Consider the following 16,493-nt stretch of genomic DNA (forward strand, 5'->3'; position numbering starts at 1 on the left):
TCTCCAAGAAAAAAAAAAAATCTTTATAAATTAAGGTTGGCATGTCATTTAATAAGTTATCTGAAATAGTAGGACAGGAACAATGTCGTCACTGCAGCTACCAGATTATCCATTTCACTTGAATTTATATTTACTATGGTACTCTAGGGGTACAAAGGAGGAGGCCATGACTGGAATTAAATACCGTTTGGTTTGCATGAATTTTTTTTTTAATTAAAATATTTTTTTAAGAAAGATGATTTATGAAGATATGATGATTGAAAAAATGATTTTAGCATGTTTGGTTGATCATGAAGAAATGACACATTTTAGAATAGCTTATGTTTGGTTAGTTGTATGAAATACATATTATACTTTTAATAAAGAAAAAAAATCTTACTTATAGATTTTGATGGCTCAAAAATATTTTTGAAAAAAAATCTAATTTCCAACTAGTAGAAGAGTAGCTTTTTAGAACAGTGCTTATCAGTACCATACATAGTTTTTTAGCTTTGTTTAATATAAGAAATTATATACATATTATTTATTGGATACATAAACTCTTAGATGCAAAGATTCTAAAAAAAGAGAAAGAAATTTGTAGGATGCAAAAGAAACTCGGAAGGAAAATGAAGATCTTACAGATGGGATAGACAACTTGATAAAAAAAAAGATAGATAGAGAGACTAGACAAAGAAAAAAAAAAGAATGCAGACGGTCTCTCTCTGTAGATAATCTCTCTTGGTTGTGTGTATGTTTTTATATTTTCTTTTAAATTATGGGCTTGACAGACTTTGTTAGTAGGAGGACTTTTATTTCTACATGACTTTTAGATTTTCTCTTTAAAATGGGTCTCAAAAAAAATATGGCAAAATAAGAGTCCTACTCTGTATAATATTATATAGTATCCGCTCTATATAATTTTTGTTCTTTTTTTTTCCTTTTACAGTGCAACACTCTCGAAGAAAGAGAAATCACCAAGATAACTACCTACACGGTAGAGCCAACAACTCTATTTTCCACTTTAAAAGAGGGTTTTTTTTGTATGTATACTCTCCAAAATATACAAAATTATATGAATATCTTTATAAAATTGCTATTTGTATGTATACCCTCATAAAATACTTATTTTGCATATATATCATTCTTTATATATATATATATATATGTACCATACCATCTAATACTATTACAAAAATAAACAATTTAAATTTAAAATGATTAAAATACCCTCACGGGTAGACGCGTAAAATTTTTTTTATAAGGATACATATGCAAATAGTAACTTTTTAAGAATATTCATGCAATTACACATATTAAGAAAGGTATATACTTAAAAAAATAAAAAAATAAAGATCAAAATTCGGTAAAGATAATTCAGTTATTCTTAATTAAAAAACGATAAAAAAGATTAATATTATCATGTCATATGATCTCATGTTAATATCAACTTTTATAGAATAAATTATGTTACTTTTACGAAATTCTCGCCTGAAAAATAAATAACTCAACATTTACAAATTACTACAAAATATTTTAGTAATCTAAGCATTCATGATATGCTTTAATCTTTTAAAAATGATAAAGAATATATAGGTGTCATAAATTTAATAATAATAATTATATCAAAATTAAATGGAGAATAAGATTACCAAAATGATCACGTCATAATCTTAAAAAGAAATTTAACAATGTGGCTCATTTTTCTTTTTGACTTGTTTCTCCAACTGAATCATAAAAGACTCAGTAAGTTCCAGCCGAGTTTTGATCTTTTTTTAATGAATTTTTCAAATATATACGCTTCGAAATATCCATGTAAAGTTGCTATTTGTGTGTATACCCTTATAACTTATATATATATATATATATATATATATATATATATATATATATATATATATATATATATATATATATATATATACCTGTTGTGGGAATAAAGGAGTCTTTACTTAGTCCCACATCGACTAAATAGCGGAGTGGTCTGTTCCTTAAATGGAGGAGGCTACCTCTTTCTCTTTAGAGGCGCCTTTTGTGGGGCAAAACCATGCATTGGGAAGAGACTATGAAATTTCCTTTAAAGCGGACAATACCTCTGAGGAGAAACAGCCGCTTACACTGTTTAGATCGGTGGGGACGAGGTCGGAGGGCGGCAGATCCTCCCGTAGTGCTGGACGCGCGGGCCGGTGGCCGATCTCCTTTGACCTCATCACTACCCATAAAGGCATTTCAGTCATTTTAGTTTTAAACTATTTATTTTTTTAACAACATTAGATGGATATATATATATATATATATAAAAGTTATAAGAGTATATAATTTTTATACTAAAAAAAATATTTTTTAAAAAAGAGCGGTATAATGGCAAAAGAATTAAAACATCGGTGGCCGTCGCTCTCGTTTCCGGCGCACGTTTCCAACTTTTTTGTTCTTTACCTCAGCCCCACCATCGGATCAGATTTCCTCCCATGCGAGTCTCATGCACCAATACCATACAGAAGAACTTGCACGTGCTCTTATCCCATCCCTCCCATCCAAAGGATAAGGTCTTCTCCTCCCACTACTCTCGTGTGAATCTTCCACAAGCCTCACACCCATTATTCCGGGTTTCACACGGAAACTCACCGGCTTGTATTGCGATTCCGTTATGCGTGCGGCCCTGATTCCAGAAGATTTCGCGGCTTGCCCCACGAGGACCGCGACCAGCGCCATGTTCCTCGCCCAATCCGATGCCACGCCGAATCCCGGTGTAGAAACAGTTGTCCATTGCTTTCTAGAGCCGTGCGCGTGGCTCTTGAGTCTTGAGGCGATGATTGATTAGATCGAGGAAGGGACGGTGGATGTGTATGCGCGCCTAGAAATGGAGCGTACTGTCGGTGGTCCAGGGCGGGTGACGAACACCGTTTCGGATGGTGGACTATGGGGACACGCGTCTGCAATCAGGACCGTCAACAGGACGTGGAGCTGGATGCGGGATAGGGATGGGCCTGGTGTTCCGTGTCGAGGACAATTTCTGGTTCCCTACAAATAGTCGGCCCAAGCCTCTCGGGTTCCCTCGCCACTGCTCTCCCTATCCCTCCCTCCCTCCCTCTTCGTGTTTGAGAATTATTCTAGGGTTTCGGATCTTCGATTCCCATCTTCTTTTTTTCCTGATCTCCATCAGTAGTGGAACAGGAAGAACGGTGTGATCGCATTTGTATCGAGGGGAGAATCGATCAGGGGTAGCTTTTCTTGGGGTGAGGAGGACGCAGGGTTCCACCTCTGGATTCTTGTGGGTTTTGGTTGATTTATTTTGGTTTGAGGGTGTGGGGGGGTGGGGGGTGGATATGAGGTTGAACGGGGAGATTTCGTACAGGAATGAGGAGGAGAACGAGATGGGTTCGGTTCTGCCGCCTCCGCTGCCGCAGCTGAAGCTCGTCGTGGGGTACGCCCTGACGTCGAAGAAGGTCAAGAGCTTCTTGCAGCCGAAACTGGAAGGGTTGGCTAGGTAAAATCTTGAGCAAAAGGAGAATTTTTGGGGAAGAAGTTTTGATTTTGGAGGCGTTTGGTGGACATTGGCATGATTCTGACTCTCAGCTATCCGTTTGATACGATGGCTTATAAATCTGACATGATCGCTTATAAGCCTAATGTTTTGAGCCCTAATGGGAGCAAGATTGGATTTTTTAATTAATATATAATACTAACAAGCCAGTTTTTCTTCTTCCGTGGGTAAACCGTTTTGTTTTCTATTTGTTGGCTTTCCCAACCTAATCTCCTTTAAACAGTAAACTGCGAACTTGCAAGCGCCCTGAAGAATCTCCTTTGTCAATTCTTCTTCTTCTTATCTTTCAATCTTTTCCATCTTGGAGATTTCTTCCTCTGTTATTGCAAGATGAAAAATATATTTTGATTCATTCTATAAGAACCCATGGTATGCACACATGCTTGAAATGGAGAACGCCTTAATTGAACAGCTTTTGCGTACTTTATATGTTGAAACTAGGATTTTGTCTGTGGTTTACTTTGCTTACTGTTTATGACGCCTGCTCAATTTGTTATCTCACCGTTCAGAAATAAGTAAAGCAGTTTCTGTCAATTGTGAAAAACTTCCACATGAGGGAAAAGGAAAAGTAGCTCCTACTTTAAGTGACAGCTGAGAGAGAGGTTGCTACAGTGATATTCATTTAAGTGACAGCTGAGAGTGAGGTTTCTACAGTGATATTATAAACAACAACCGTTGATTTGAGCTGCTTTCACTTTGTTTTCGTCCTTGACAGTAGCTCCTACTCATATCTTAAGTTGACCCTGTTTGGAAGAGTGTATTTTATGGATCGATAATAACAACATGCCAGCTATTTTATTTTTTTTGAATTGGAATATTCTGTTCTATATATAGTTTAAAAATTATTATTTAATTCTGTGGTCCTTGAGGAAGCAAGTATTATAATGTTCTGTTGCATGCTGTGCCGTTAGATAAAAAAACTGTAACCATTTGTCTTATCGTCAACTGGCTCATGTTTCTCTTTAATGCTTCGCAATTGGTTCAAGTATCAACAATTTGCACAGGCTTCTAGGATCTTGATAAACAGCCTTACCTGTATCATGGTTTAAAAGCTTTATTCTGATCCTTTTATTTCTTTCGGAAGACCATTTTTTGTTATCTAGTGCAGTGCTGATTCAGAAAAAAAAAATTATATTTCGTATGATACAACTATCTTCGTTTGTTGCAGTGTTTTAAAAAATAGTTTCCAATTTTTCGACATTTCTATACAATGGTGATATCTCTCTACTGATAGTTTTGACATTCCTAAAATTACTTTACTTCTATTTGTTTCGTTCTGCTTTTGTTTTGACAGAAACTGCCCCAAGCTAAAATTTTCCAGTATAGGCTGGGAAACATGGGAGGCTGGGAAATGTGGGACTCTTGAAAGAAAAAAAAAAACCTTGCTTAGGTCTTGAATAAAAAGTAATTTAATTATTCATTAGTAAAGAACTGTGGGTGTTAGAAATCTTTTATAATATAGATTTACTTCATATAGTGTCTCATGGATGACAAGAATGTTACTGATCTATATATTTTATCCTTATGGATGCTTTTTTGTTTTTCTTTGTAAAATATAATTGCACAATAGAATCCAATTTTACATTCCAAAATTCACTAATTTTTGACCTCTTATTTTGAGGAAATACCTTGGTTCAGAGCTAGTAGTTATTTCATTCAATCTTCTACCACCATTATAAACATTATCTCTGGACATATGTTTTTCCCCTCCCCTCTATAGCTGCAAGCATAAAGAGAAATTCTTAAAAAAAAGGATTTGTTGTTTCTTTCTACACACAAAGTGTGGTATGATAAGGTATGGTATATTCCTCTATTGTTCAGTTAGATGCATCACATTTTATAGGGTTACAGTTTGTTCAGCAGCTCCAGTCTGGATCCAGTAATGAGATTCAGTTGTTTTAATTCGAGCTCTAGGTTGTGTTGCGTACATTGTTTTGTTTATTCTATCAATATATTCTAGTTGAGGCAAAAACAATGTCAGCTTCGAAATGGATATAAAATCAGCTGAACTCCTTGCTGTCCTGGGCCCTAAATACTTTCTGGTCTTAAATGATGTTGTTTGGCACTCCAATTTTTTTGGTCAATTATTTTTAAAATGTTTATTTTCACTGATTTATCACTGATTTTTATCTGTTGTTCAGACTGAATACGTGGTCAATGTAATGGTTGGTCATTTCTTCTTTTAGGTCTTGGATGTGATGTGATAGTGTGACTAGTGTCATCAAAATTACAACTTTAGCTGACTTCACTTACTATGCCTCTAAAAATGTGGTGCAGGAAGAAGGGGATTTTATTTGTTGCAATTGACCATACTAGGCCTCTTTCAGAGCAAGGTCCTTTTGACATTGTTCTACACAAGGTTCGTCATTGCTGCCCAGACTCGAACTCTCAGGTTATTTCATGGCCTAGAAAAGCAGCAACTAGTCTAGGAATGAATGCACATGTTTGCTCATTCCTTGTTAGATTGATTGGCAATTGTTTAGTGGGCTTCCTGCAGTTTTCTTAGACCAATGTTTCAATTCTTTTGTATTATTCATGGGTATATCGAAGAAATCAATTCATTGATGTTTTTAGGAAAATCTTTAGATCATTTCTTATCCTGACAAGTTTTGTTCTTTCAATGTTTTCTCCAGTTGACTGGAATAGAATGGCAACAAATTCTGGAGGTAAGCAACTCTTAGTCACCCTAACAGAAACACTTCATCTTTTTCAGGGTTTTTTAAAAATATCTGTTGCCTTCCATTCGGATACATGTTTTATTGTTTCCACTTCATGTCATGATAGAGCTGGCAATTTGCATGGATGGTCAAATATGAACTAACACTGACTGGTACTCGGAGAAATTTGTTAGAGTCAAATACTCATTTTTGTCTGAAATAATTTGCAGAGAGCATGTTCTTTCATGCATCATGAATCATGATCAGATAGTTAAAAGTCGGAACTTCAAGATTTCCTTCCAACAACTGAGGATTGTTTCTGCTGTGACCAGCTAATCTAAGCCTCTGATACAGTTGCTAGGTGATTTCAGGTGTCGCTAACTGTAGTTGCATCAAATGTTGGCTTTACAAAGACATGCAATGATGAGTGTTCTCCGGTGGTTGATTGCATTTCTCTTGTCTGTGAAATAAGTTGTCTCAGCCACTATCTTATTAACTATCATAGTTGTGGCATTACTCCAGTTGTTGACTCGAATCAAGAGTCAACTCATCCACTTTTAAGCAGGCATCCAATTTTTAATCCAATATCTATCAATGTGCTGTAATTTGAATTTTTGACATGTCAGGTCTGGTTCTTGCACGTGTGTCTAATCTTGTAAACTTCATGTGGATTATCCAAGGAGTTGCAATTAATATCTCTGATACTTGATAAATTTGACTTTATAAGAAAATATAAAGGATCAGAAAAATGTACTAATTCATTGCATGCAAGGTTTTAGCATCAATCTATAACATTTATTCATATAATTTATAATTTAAAGAGTTGGAATGAACTGCAGTTTTGCTTCCTGTGTCCATGATTTTTAGGGAATATATTTGCTGTCCTAAACTTTGCTCTTCAGAGGAACAATTCCATAGCAATAGGCAAAACTCAGCTAATTTTTTGAAAAAAAGAAGAGCATAGGACTAATTTTTTTTGAGAAATTCAACTAACTAGATGATTAAAACTAATCAATATGTTTTTTTTAACTGAAATTCTTGTAGCTGGCTGAGTGGATTACCATTTAGGAGATGCCATTAGCTCTTTCATTTACATTTTTTGTCCCCATTTATACCTGCTTGTGAACTAACATATTCCATATTTGCAAGCATATGCTGTATCTCCAACCAGAAAAGAGTGTTGATTTTCATCTGCATGTGCTTTCTTCCTGGCTATATAAAAATGCGTGTAGAAGAACAATCATAGAAGAACAGCAACAAGAGGGGAAAACTAAAAACAGCAGCAGAAGAGAAAACATTGATTTGTGAATGTGTAAAATGTTTTTTGGTCAATAGTTAAATATTTGGGCTGGTTTTGCTTAACAATTGGCCACTTATATATGCTTAAGTATGATGAATATAGTGGCAATAAACAGAATATCTTGACTGCTAGATCTGTGTTGCTTTCTGTGTCACAGAAAATAAGTTGATTTGTTACAAAGTTCAGTAATCGATATTACATTGTTAAAATAGAATCAGTTGAGCATATCTGGACTTTACTCGCATCCTCTGTCTTCCTGTCTGTAACAATGCATTGGCTCTTCATTCCATAAATGGAGGGAGGGAGGGGTGGGGGAGGGGTGAACTAGTGTTCTTTATTTTTTTTTTTCAGAAATACAGTGCTAATGCGGTGCCACCAGGGTTTGAACCTTGGACTTCTCTCCAAAGACAGCACTTAGGAGAGGGGTGCCAACTGTTGGACCAAGTCCTCCTGGCCATTTGGTACTCCTTTTTGAGCATAGATTAATGGAGAAAGGCTGCTGTAGCATGTTCTATTTTGGTTCTAAGAGAGGTTGCATGTGATTTTGGCTTTAGAATATTTTTCCTTTCTGTTCTTCTATTTGCACAGAGGATAGATATATACGCAGGCCTTAATGTGTATTTTTTACCTTTTATGCTTGTGTTCTCAGCTATTGTATTCCCTTCTAGGATTTATCATTGATCTCAGCTTCATATCCATATTTGGCTCGATCTTTTTGTTGCCATGCACGGCACAGATTCTATGTTTGGTAATTTAGTAATCAGACGTCTTGAATAATGATTCTTAGATATATATATGCATGTGATTTTTATGAAGATCTTATGTTTGATTTTCTTCAAAACTTTCGATACATGGCGGTGGGTTATGGTCATATTTTATGTACAAATGGTGTAGTTTCAACGCAGCTATAGTTAATTATGTTATATTTGATTATCCATTTGCCTTAAAAAGTATCTCATAATCTTTTTGGCTGGTAAAAACAATGATTGCCTGGGGTTGTATTGATGCTTAAGATTAGCAGGCTGCTAAGTTCTAACAATAGGGCTAATAAAGAACTGCTGTTAATGATACTCTAGAAAAGGTCCACATGTAAAGCTTTAATGAGATATCTTTTATTCAATATGAAGTACACTTCTATAATTCAATGAGTACAGACCTGCATAAAATCCCTAGGCCAGTTTCTTCTTTGATGAAACCCCTGATTTGGTTGTTTTATAGTCTCAGTCTTCTTTGAGAAAATTTTATCACTTTTGATTACTAAGATTAATGTTCACCAAAAGAAATATTGAATAAAATATTCAGTAACTGTTTCTTAGTGAAATTCTGATATCTGGAATTTCATTCTTCTATAGTAATTCCTTCTTGTTGAACTTATATGGCTCATTGTAATTTGACTATGTATGCTGCTTATGTCTACGAACCACTCTGGTCGAGTCTTGAATATTTCTTTATCCTATTCCCTTTATTCTTGAAGGATTATTGGAGAAAACATCCAGAAGTGACTGTCCTTGACCCACCGGCTGCTATACAGCACTTGCATAATCGGCAATCGATGCTTGAGGGTGTAGCTGATTTGAATTTATCAGATTGCTATGGTAATTCTTAAAGTAATTTCGCTATAAGAACTTGTCACAATACTCTTTAGATGATTTGATATGGTGAATCAATTGATGCACACTTACAAGTCGTGTTGTTGGCTACTCACACTCCATAACTATCCATAACACCTTCCATGTTTCCTGAGAAGCCAGTTGAATGAGTCTATGACAGGGTTGACTTATGCAATCATGGAGTTCCTTATTTGACCTTCATTAATGGTCCTTCATTTACTAAGTTTATCAGCCTATAGGTCAGATACCATAAAAGTAGTAAGCTTTTTCCATATGGCATCAATTAACCATTTCTCACATTCTAAAAGGTTATGCATTTCATGTGCTATAGTTTATCCTAAATCATGGTGGTTCTTGTTGATTTTTGTTTCAAATCTGGCAATGATAGTTGTCTGTAATTTCTGTTGTGATCCTTCATCCTTGATAGGACCACACTTCAATAGTTGGTTTTTTATGATCTTCTTTATCTTTAAAGCTATCTCTGTATTCAGTTTCTGATTGAATCATCATTGTGCATTGGAAGCATCTGCAGGTAAAGTTGGTGTTCCTCGGCAACTGGTAATCACAAAAGACCCCTCAACAATTCCAGATGCAGTTACCAAGGCTGGATTGACACTACCTCTAGGTATATCTGCTGTTAAATATTTATTATTTCTGCTGCTGTCCCTTATATGTGAAGCGCATCATGGTGATGCTGCTGGGAATATTAACCAAAGGGAGGCTGTGGCAAGCTTTAGGAGGTCTATAACTGTTTTCAGAGCATTAGGGTCTAAGCCAAGATGCAAATCTTGGGATCCTCATTGCTTGTTCTATTTTGTAGAGGTTGCAGATCATCCAGCAACATGCCCTTAATTTGGAAAGGGTGAGCTTGTTATGGTCAAAGGTTCTGCCTGGGTCTAATCATTTAGCAAGGATTTTAGTTGATAAGAACAACAGCAGGTTGTGATCTACTAATATCAATGTATGTAAGGCTTAGTTTTTAGCTACATAAGAACTTTTGAGGAGCATTGTGAGCATAAAGCTAACCTCGTTCAGCATTATATCCTTGTGAACCACGAATCTTAAAAACACTATTTTGCTTTAAATTGCTACGTATTTGGTTTGTATGACTATAAACCCTGAGCTGGATCAGTGTTTCATCTTTTGCTCTGGTTTCTTTGCTTGGTTTGCTTTGATACTTTCTTGTGTATGCTCATATATTGGACCCTCACTTTAGATGCATACTTTCTGACCGGTCTTGAAGTGTACTAGAATGTAGAAATATGTTTTACCCCATCCTGCAAAGATTATCCTGCTAAAGCTGGTGATTTAGCAGGGCTTTTTTCGTAGGCACGTGCACACTCTGTATGTCCATGTGGTTTAGCCAAACATAATTTTTTTTTAGTTTCAAGGTCAAGTGATAACTCCTGTCTTCCATTCTCAGCATCAAAGTCCTTTTAATAGGATACTGTATTTTGGACAAGTAAAGATGCCAAATTTACCAAATGTAACAGTTTTTTAAAACTAAAGGAGTGTCCTTTTATTTTATTATTGCTTCATAAAAAAATGGCATGTATAATTTTTTTAGTTTAAACACACGTATCGAATTTAGTCCATAAATAATAAATGGGCAGGACTGAATGTTGTTTGAGTAAATTTTATATGTGCATGGATTCAAGTGTTCGCTAAATTTATAAAATTTAACTGTAGTCAGTTTGGAGGTGCTGTGAACTAGATGTCTGGATGTTACTATTAACCTGTGAAACTTATTACCATATTTGTTTGCTCTTGTTTCTTGTGCAGTTGTCAAGCCATTGGTAGTGGATGGAAGTGCAAAATCACATGAACTATCTCTTGCTTATGATCGGTTCTCCTTGTCAAAGCTTGATCCTCCCTTGGTTTTACAGGAATTTGTCAATCATGGTAGCTTGTTATGACTGTCACATAGCCTCACTTTGCTTGGTTAAATCTATTTATCAATATGCAGCTGATTTTTTTCTCTGATTATAGGTGGTGTTCTCTTTAAGGTCTATATTGTTGGGGAAATGATAAAAGTCATGCGGCGATCTTCACTTCCTGATGTGAATAAACGCGAAATATTAAACAATGCTGGTGTCTTTCAATTTCCCAGGGTTTCTTCTGCTGCAGCCTCTGCAGATGATGTAGACCTGGACCCTATTATTGCTGGTAGAAAACCTCTAACATAGTTTTGACGGATTTTTGAACTTTTTGGTCTTCTTAGATTGGTTTGCAATCATCAAACTTAAGAAAAGTATGTCCTGCTGCAAATTGAAAAGATAATTGCTTTTTTGTTCCTGATCTGGAACAGAGCTTCCTCCCCGACCATTGCTTGAGAGGCTTGGTAGAGACCTCCGTCGTAGACTGGTATGATAATTTCTTATATATTTGCACAAGTTAAGCACTCATTCAATCTATCATTCATTCATTTTCTCTTGTTTATGAGATACATAGGGTCTTCGGTTGTTCAACATAGATATGATCAGGGAGCATGGCACGAGGGATCGATATTATATCATTGATATCAATTATTTTCCTGGCAAGTGAACATACTTAATTGTTCAGTAAATTTACCTTTCTGTGTTATTACACTTTCTCTGAATATTCTTCGTGTATGTTTGGATTATGGGCCTTTTTTCTCCAATCAGATAATTGTGTTAATAGGAGCGTTAAATTTTTCAGGAATAATTGTGATATATATATATATATATATATAATTTGTATGTATTAAGATGTCTCTTCCTAATTCTCTCCAAGTATATTTTTTTAAGTACTACCAATATACTGTTATTGAATTATAAATTATACTACTGAAGTTGAAAGTTTGTAAACGAACATTTTTTTCAGCATTACTATGGTTTCATGTTAATTATCCATAGAGGATTTGACTAAAGATGAATATCCTACAATTTTAAATGCATGTATTAGTTTGCTTTTTTAGATTTCCCATGTATGTAATTGGATTTTTAGAACATCTATTTGTTGAATTATTAGGACCGTTCATGTCAGTGTTTACCAACATAAATTTTGTGGTAGTAGATAGTAAATGAGATTTACTTCATTTTCAGGGACCTTGTTCTTTTAATTTTTGTTGCAGGAAGATGCCATAAGTGACACAAATAGTTCCATTGAAAGAAAGCACAAGAACAACCCTTACAAAATGATTAAGATTGCTGTAGAGGTGGACAGCCTCTTCAATTGTTTTCTTATAGTTTTTATAGAAAACTTTGCTGGATATATAAAAGCTATTCCGGTTCAGTGAGAATCGCGTGTTTACTGTGGGGTAGTCATCAGAATGCTAAATGTCAGATATTGAGGCCTATTTTACATGGAAGTGGGTTTTGAATAAAAGCTAAAGTTCAAGTAGAAAATGAAGGTGAAAATAATTCTAAAAGTTTATTTCGACAATTAAGTTGAAAATTGCTTGTAATGTTCAGTCCTTTAAATTTATATCTTATTACAAGATAGCAAACCTTGTACCCCACTCTTATGTATTTATTGTTCCTTTGGGTCCCAATCAAGTAATAAGCAGTCTCAGATACCTCTTATACCCTTTTCTTGAGTTATTTTCTTGTGACATTTTTCTAAATGACCAGATTGCTTTATGTTTACTTTAGAGACGCTTAAAATTTGTATTTGTTGCTTTCTCCTGACTAGATTATTCTTTTAAAAAAAAGTTGAAGTGGCTTTTGTTGTATAATTGTTAAAAGAATTCTCATCATGTTCTTAACTTATCATATCATTTGTATATCACCCAACCTGTCATGTCAAATTTTGACCAAATTGCCTCTAGAGGACAATCGGTAGATTTTATCAGCATATATTCCTAGATGCTGTCTAGTCCTTGCTACAAGGTGGTAAGAGATTGGTAGGTGATTGCATATTTAAATTTGACAATTTGATCCATGAGAAGCTTCAACATCTGTGATCATGTGACAATTTTCTTTTGCTTGCTTATGCAAACTTGCTGGACTTGCTTCAATTAGTGGGTCTTAGTTGGCATAAGGTCCATTGGGCTGAAAACAAAATAACCTTGGCTGTTAGTTCCTTCTGCTTTATTGTTTGGTGAGAGGAAAACAATATTTGGTTTGAAACCTTTGTCATGAGACTGTATGTTGGCTATCAGCAGTTTTAGCGACTATGAAGAAAAACCATGATAACTAGGTAGAAATACAAGTTATAAAGAATGATGTTGGAGCTTTTATCAGCAAATAAGGCTAAATATGACATTTTCTACATTCTTATAGTATAGGGGGTAATAGGTAGAGCAAGGTTGGACTATCAAGTTGGGTGACGTACTTCTTCTCCTTCTTCTTCTTCCTAGGTCTGAGTCTAGGCCCCCAGGCAGACTGAGACGAAGCCTGTGGAAACAGGGTTTTGCTAATCGGGGGTCAAAGCGAGGGCCGACACCATTCGGAATTGATCCCTTGACCTCTTGCTCGAAGGGCAAGAGGTAACCATCTGAGCAAGCTCTTAATGGTGATGGAAAAATTGATATTTATAGTCATGTCAGTTGAGTGTGAATTTTGCATAAAGTATCTGACTGGTTATATCAGTTTTGAATCTCAGCTTGTAAATCAAAAGAAGCACAATGGCGTTTGGGGAAGGTAAGATGATGCTTGGGTAAATAACTGTTAGTAAAGCTGATATTACTGCTTTGCATAATCTTCTGCTCTAAGAAGCAGAACTTAATAATTTGGCATATACTTTAATAGTTGTTCATGTAATTGTGGATGCTGTAATATTGATAATTTTACAGTGTTATGAAAGTACTATCATTAGGGGAGGAGGGCGTAGTGTAGCACAGAAGGGTGGTGTTGAGGTTTTCTTGCTCTTGCGTGATACATGTAATATGATGCGCAAGGCTTGGACCAATGAATGATAAATTCGAGCCTGAGTTTTCATCATAGAAATTTCATTTGGAACATTAGCAGTTTCAGATGGAAGTAGGTTCCATTATTGGAGAACATTAGCCATTGGAAGAAGATGGAGGTTGTGGTCAGGATCGGGTCTACATTGTACTAAATTAGTTTAAAAAAAAGATTTATGGATCAGTTACTACGCAGATTTAACATTTCATATTTCAGTATTCTTGTTGTACTTAGTCGATCAAGTGGTAATTTTTAAAGTTCTATGACAGTACTTGATGGTGCTTGGCTAAGTGGGCTTGGAAGTAGTAGGTGGAAGGTTTTGAGGTGAGAGTAAGATTTTGGAGCTGTGACACCCTTCATTAGATGTTGTCAGGTGCTCTTGGTGACTTCTCTGTTTCAAATATCTGTATCAAGGGTAGTTGATCCCAGATTAAGCGAGTCAATTTTTTACCAATGCTTTGACTATCATATATCTCATAATGGTGATGCGTTTGATGCAGTTTAATGATGCTATAAATCATGAGTACTGACTTTACTGCTAAATTTGTAAAGCAATATGCATTTGTCATCCACATATCCAGCTCTCAAATGTTTGTCCTCTTGTCATATATCTGTTCTTCTATGGTTTCTATATGGAAGCTGTGACAAACAAGATGTTATCCATGCAGCGTTATCTAAAACCATCCCTAATAATTGAACATAAGTGCATGCTTGTTCTGTTTCTGATCTTATATGGACTTCAATTTCTGCAGGATATGGCAAAATGCCAGGCTATGAACACATTTTCACCGACTTTCTTCTAAGCCTTGTGCAAAGCAAATATAAAAGGAGATTGAGTAACAGCTGAAGCTGCAGCTGGTGAAATCTTCTTCGATCTGTAAACATCAGGTGGATGTTCTAACTATCCAATGCACCCTCTAAATTGTCCATGTACGTAGCTGTTATGCGGCATGTGAAGCTAGAGACTAACAAAGATGCTCCTTATCGGGTCTGTTTCTTCTTGGTGGTAGCTGAAGATCTCATTCAGTGGCAATACTAGTTGAAGATCCTTTACTGAAATGATTTAGGAAAGTTGTTTTTGGTTTGGAAAAAAGAAAAAGCGGAGTAGGATTAGTTCTTGCTATTCGAATGGTTATTCTAAAAGTGTGCTGTTTTGCTTATACAATTTCTGAAATGCTTGGTCTCGGGATCATCTTGTGTTCATCAAGTAAACATGGCTCATGATGCATTTCGTGCACTGTTACTTGTGTTCATCGCTGAGCCTCATGAAACGTTTTGAAGGTTCCGCCTTAACAAACTAGTTATATCACTGTGTGGTTGTTTTAGAGACCTAAAGTAAAATTCCACTTTCGCCTAGATAGGAAAAATTTCATGAAGCATTTTGGCTTTTCGCTTCCTTTCTCATTCTCTACAAGAAGCATGACAATTATAAATAGAAAGGCTGATGATATAGTTGGTCTAAAGCCAAATTTGACTAAACCCAAGCCCAATCAGATTAGGCTAAGTCTGGACGAGCCCAAACTATAAATTAAATTCGAACCAAATTAAGTTAAATTGAAATAGGTTCGAACTCAATTAAGCTGAGTTAATCTTAGCAGGCCTAGTTGATTATGAATCAGGCCCAATTCAATGGACAGAAGGTCAAATTAACCTTGGGCTAACCCTGACTCAGGCCCAAATGAGCCACATTGATCCTAAACCCAAAATTTAACTTGGGATTAAGCCTATTGACCAAATTAGAAGGCTTTAACGCGGGTAAATTGAACTTGGGCCAAGTCCTTGGATGGGATCTAAACAAGTAAACTCATAATTTTAACTGAGAAATTATGTATTAAACAAACGGAGAATAATGTGATCCCTATGATGTTGTGCAAGGTGATTAAGGATCCGTCATCTGGACTGGTCAAACGTGGGAAAGCGAATTACTGTAAGTAACTTGTTTTAATTTTTATTATGGATCATGAATACGCTTCCTTACCTAAATTATAAGTGTAAGTAACCTATCCTAATCTTCTATGGATCATATATACAAGTGGTATGTTTTAGTCATAGAAATTATGGTTATTCATACATCATGCTTGTACAGATTTTAAAGTATTACGCATATAAGATGATTGGCATTTCGTTACCATAATTGCACTTAACATAGTAATTATGGTGTAAGATGATGAATTGCCTCTAGCTAAGTGTACCACTTGCAAGAAATACTATGTATGGACTCTTAGATGCTACGGGCTGAATATAACTGAGGTTGCCCCGCCAGTTGCTGTATAATAATTGAGCTCGCCCCACCAGTGGCCGATAATGACTCTGCCGTAGCATTGGAGGGTGTAAACCACGGCATGCCGGTATACGATCTTACAAGGTATATTTATATGAAGATTTTCGATAACATACATAATATGATTATTGATTCAGTATGAATATTTTATCATGATGAATTGTTAGACAGCATACATATCAGCTTCTCAAATCATGTTTAAACATGTTCAGCATATTAATTGATCCGTTAAGATTATACAAGATTACTTACTG

The 16,493-nt window shown here is 35.6% G+C and overlaps 1 protein-coding gene across 6 annotated transcripts; it reads left to right on the top strand.

The window, feature by feature from the left end:
• The first annotated feature begins 3,028 nt into the window (after positions 1-3,028).
• LOC103704259 (inositol-tetrakisphosphate 1-kinase 1-like) lies at positions 3,029-15,158 on the top strand. 6 transcript variants are annotated; one of them, XR_005515062.1, is made up of 12 exons: positions 3,029-3,466; positions 5,801-5,915; positions 6,157-6,189; positions 8,955-9,075; positions 9,614-9,715; positions 10,873-10,992; positions 11,080-11,256; positions 11,399-11,454; positions 11,542-11,626; positions 13,412-13,566; positions 13,657-13,694; positions 14,711-14,846. XR_005515062.1 is itself a non-coding variant. In XM_008787478.4 (10 exons), exons 1-10 carry the CDS (start codon positions 3,306-3,308, stop codon positions 14,803-14,805), a joined length of 1,023 nt encoding a protein of 340 aa, XP_008785700.1. In that variant the 5' UTR covers positions 3,031-3,305; the 3' UTR covers positions 14,806-15,158. The 6 variants fall into 6 exon arrangements, 4 of the variants coding, with proteins under 4 accessions (XP_008785700.1, XP_038990071.1, XP_038990072.1 ...); XR_005515061.1 differs by having other exon boundaries at positions 13,412-13,694; XM_008787478.4 differs by lacking the exons at positions 13,412-13,566; positions 13,657-13,694 and having other exon boundaries at positions 3,031-3,466; positions 5,801-5,882; positions 9,623-9,715; positions 14,711-15,158.
• Positions 15,159-16,493: the final 1,335 nt, after the last annotated feature.

The sequence above is a fragment of the Phoenix dactylifera genome, chromosome 15, assembly GCF_009389715.1.
Source record: "Phoenix dactylifera cultivar Barhee BC4 chromosome 15, palm_55x_up_171113_PBpolish2nd_filt_p, whole genome shotgun sequence".
In the NCBI taxonomy this organism is placed as follows: Eukaryota; Viridiplantae; Streptophyta; class Magnoliopsida; order Arecales; family Arecaceae; genus Phoenix; species Phoenix dactylifera.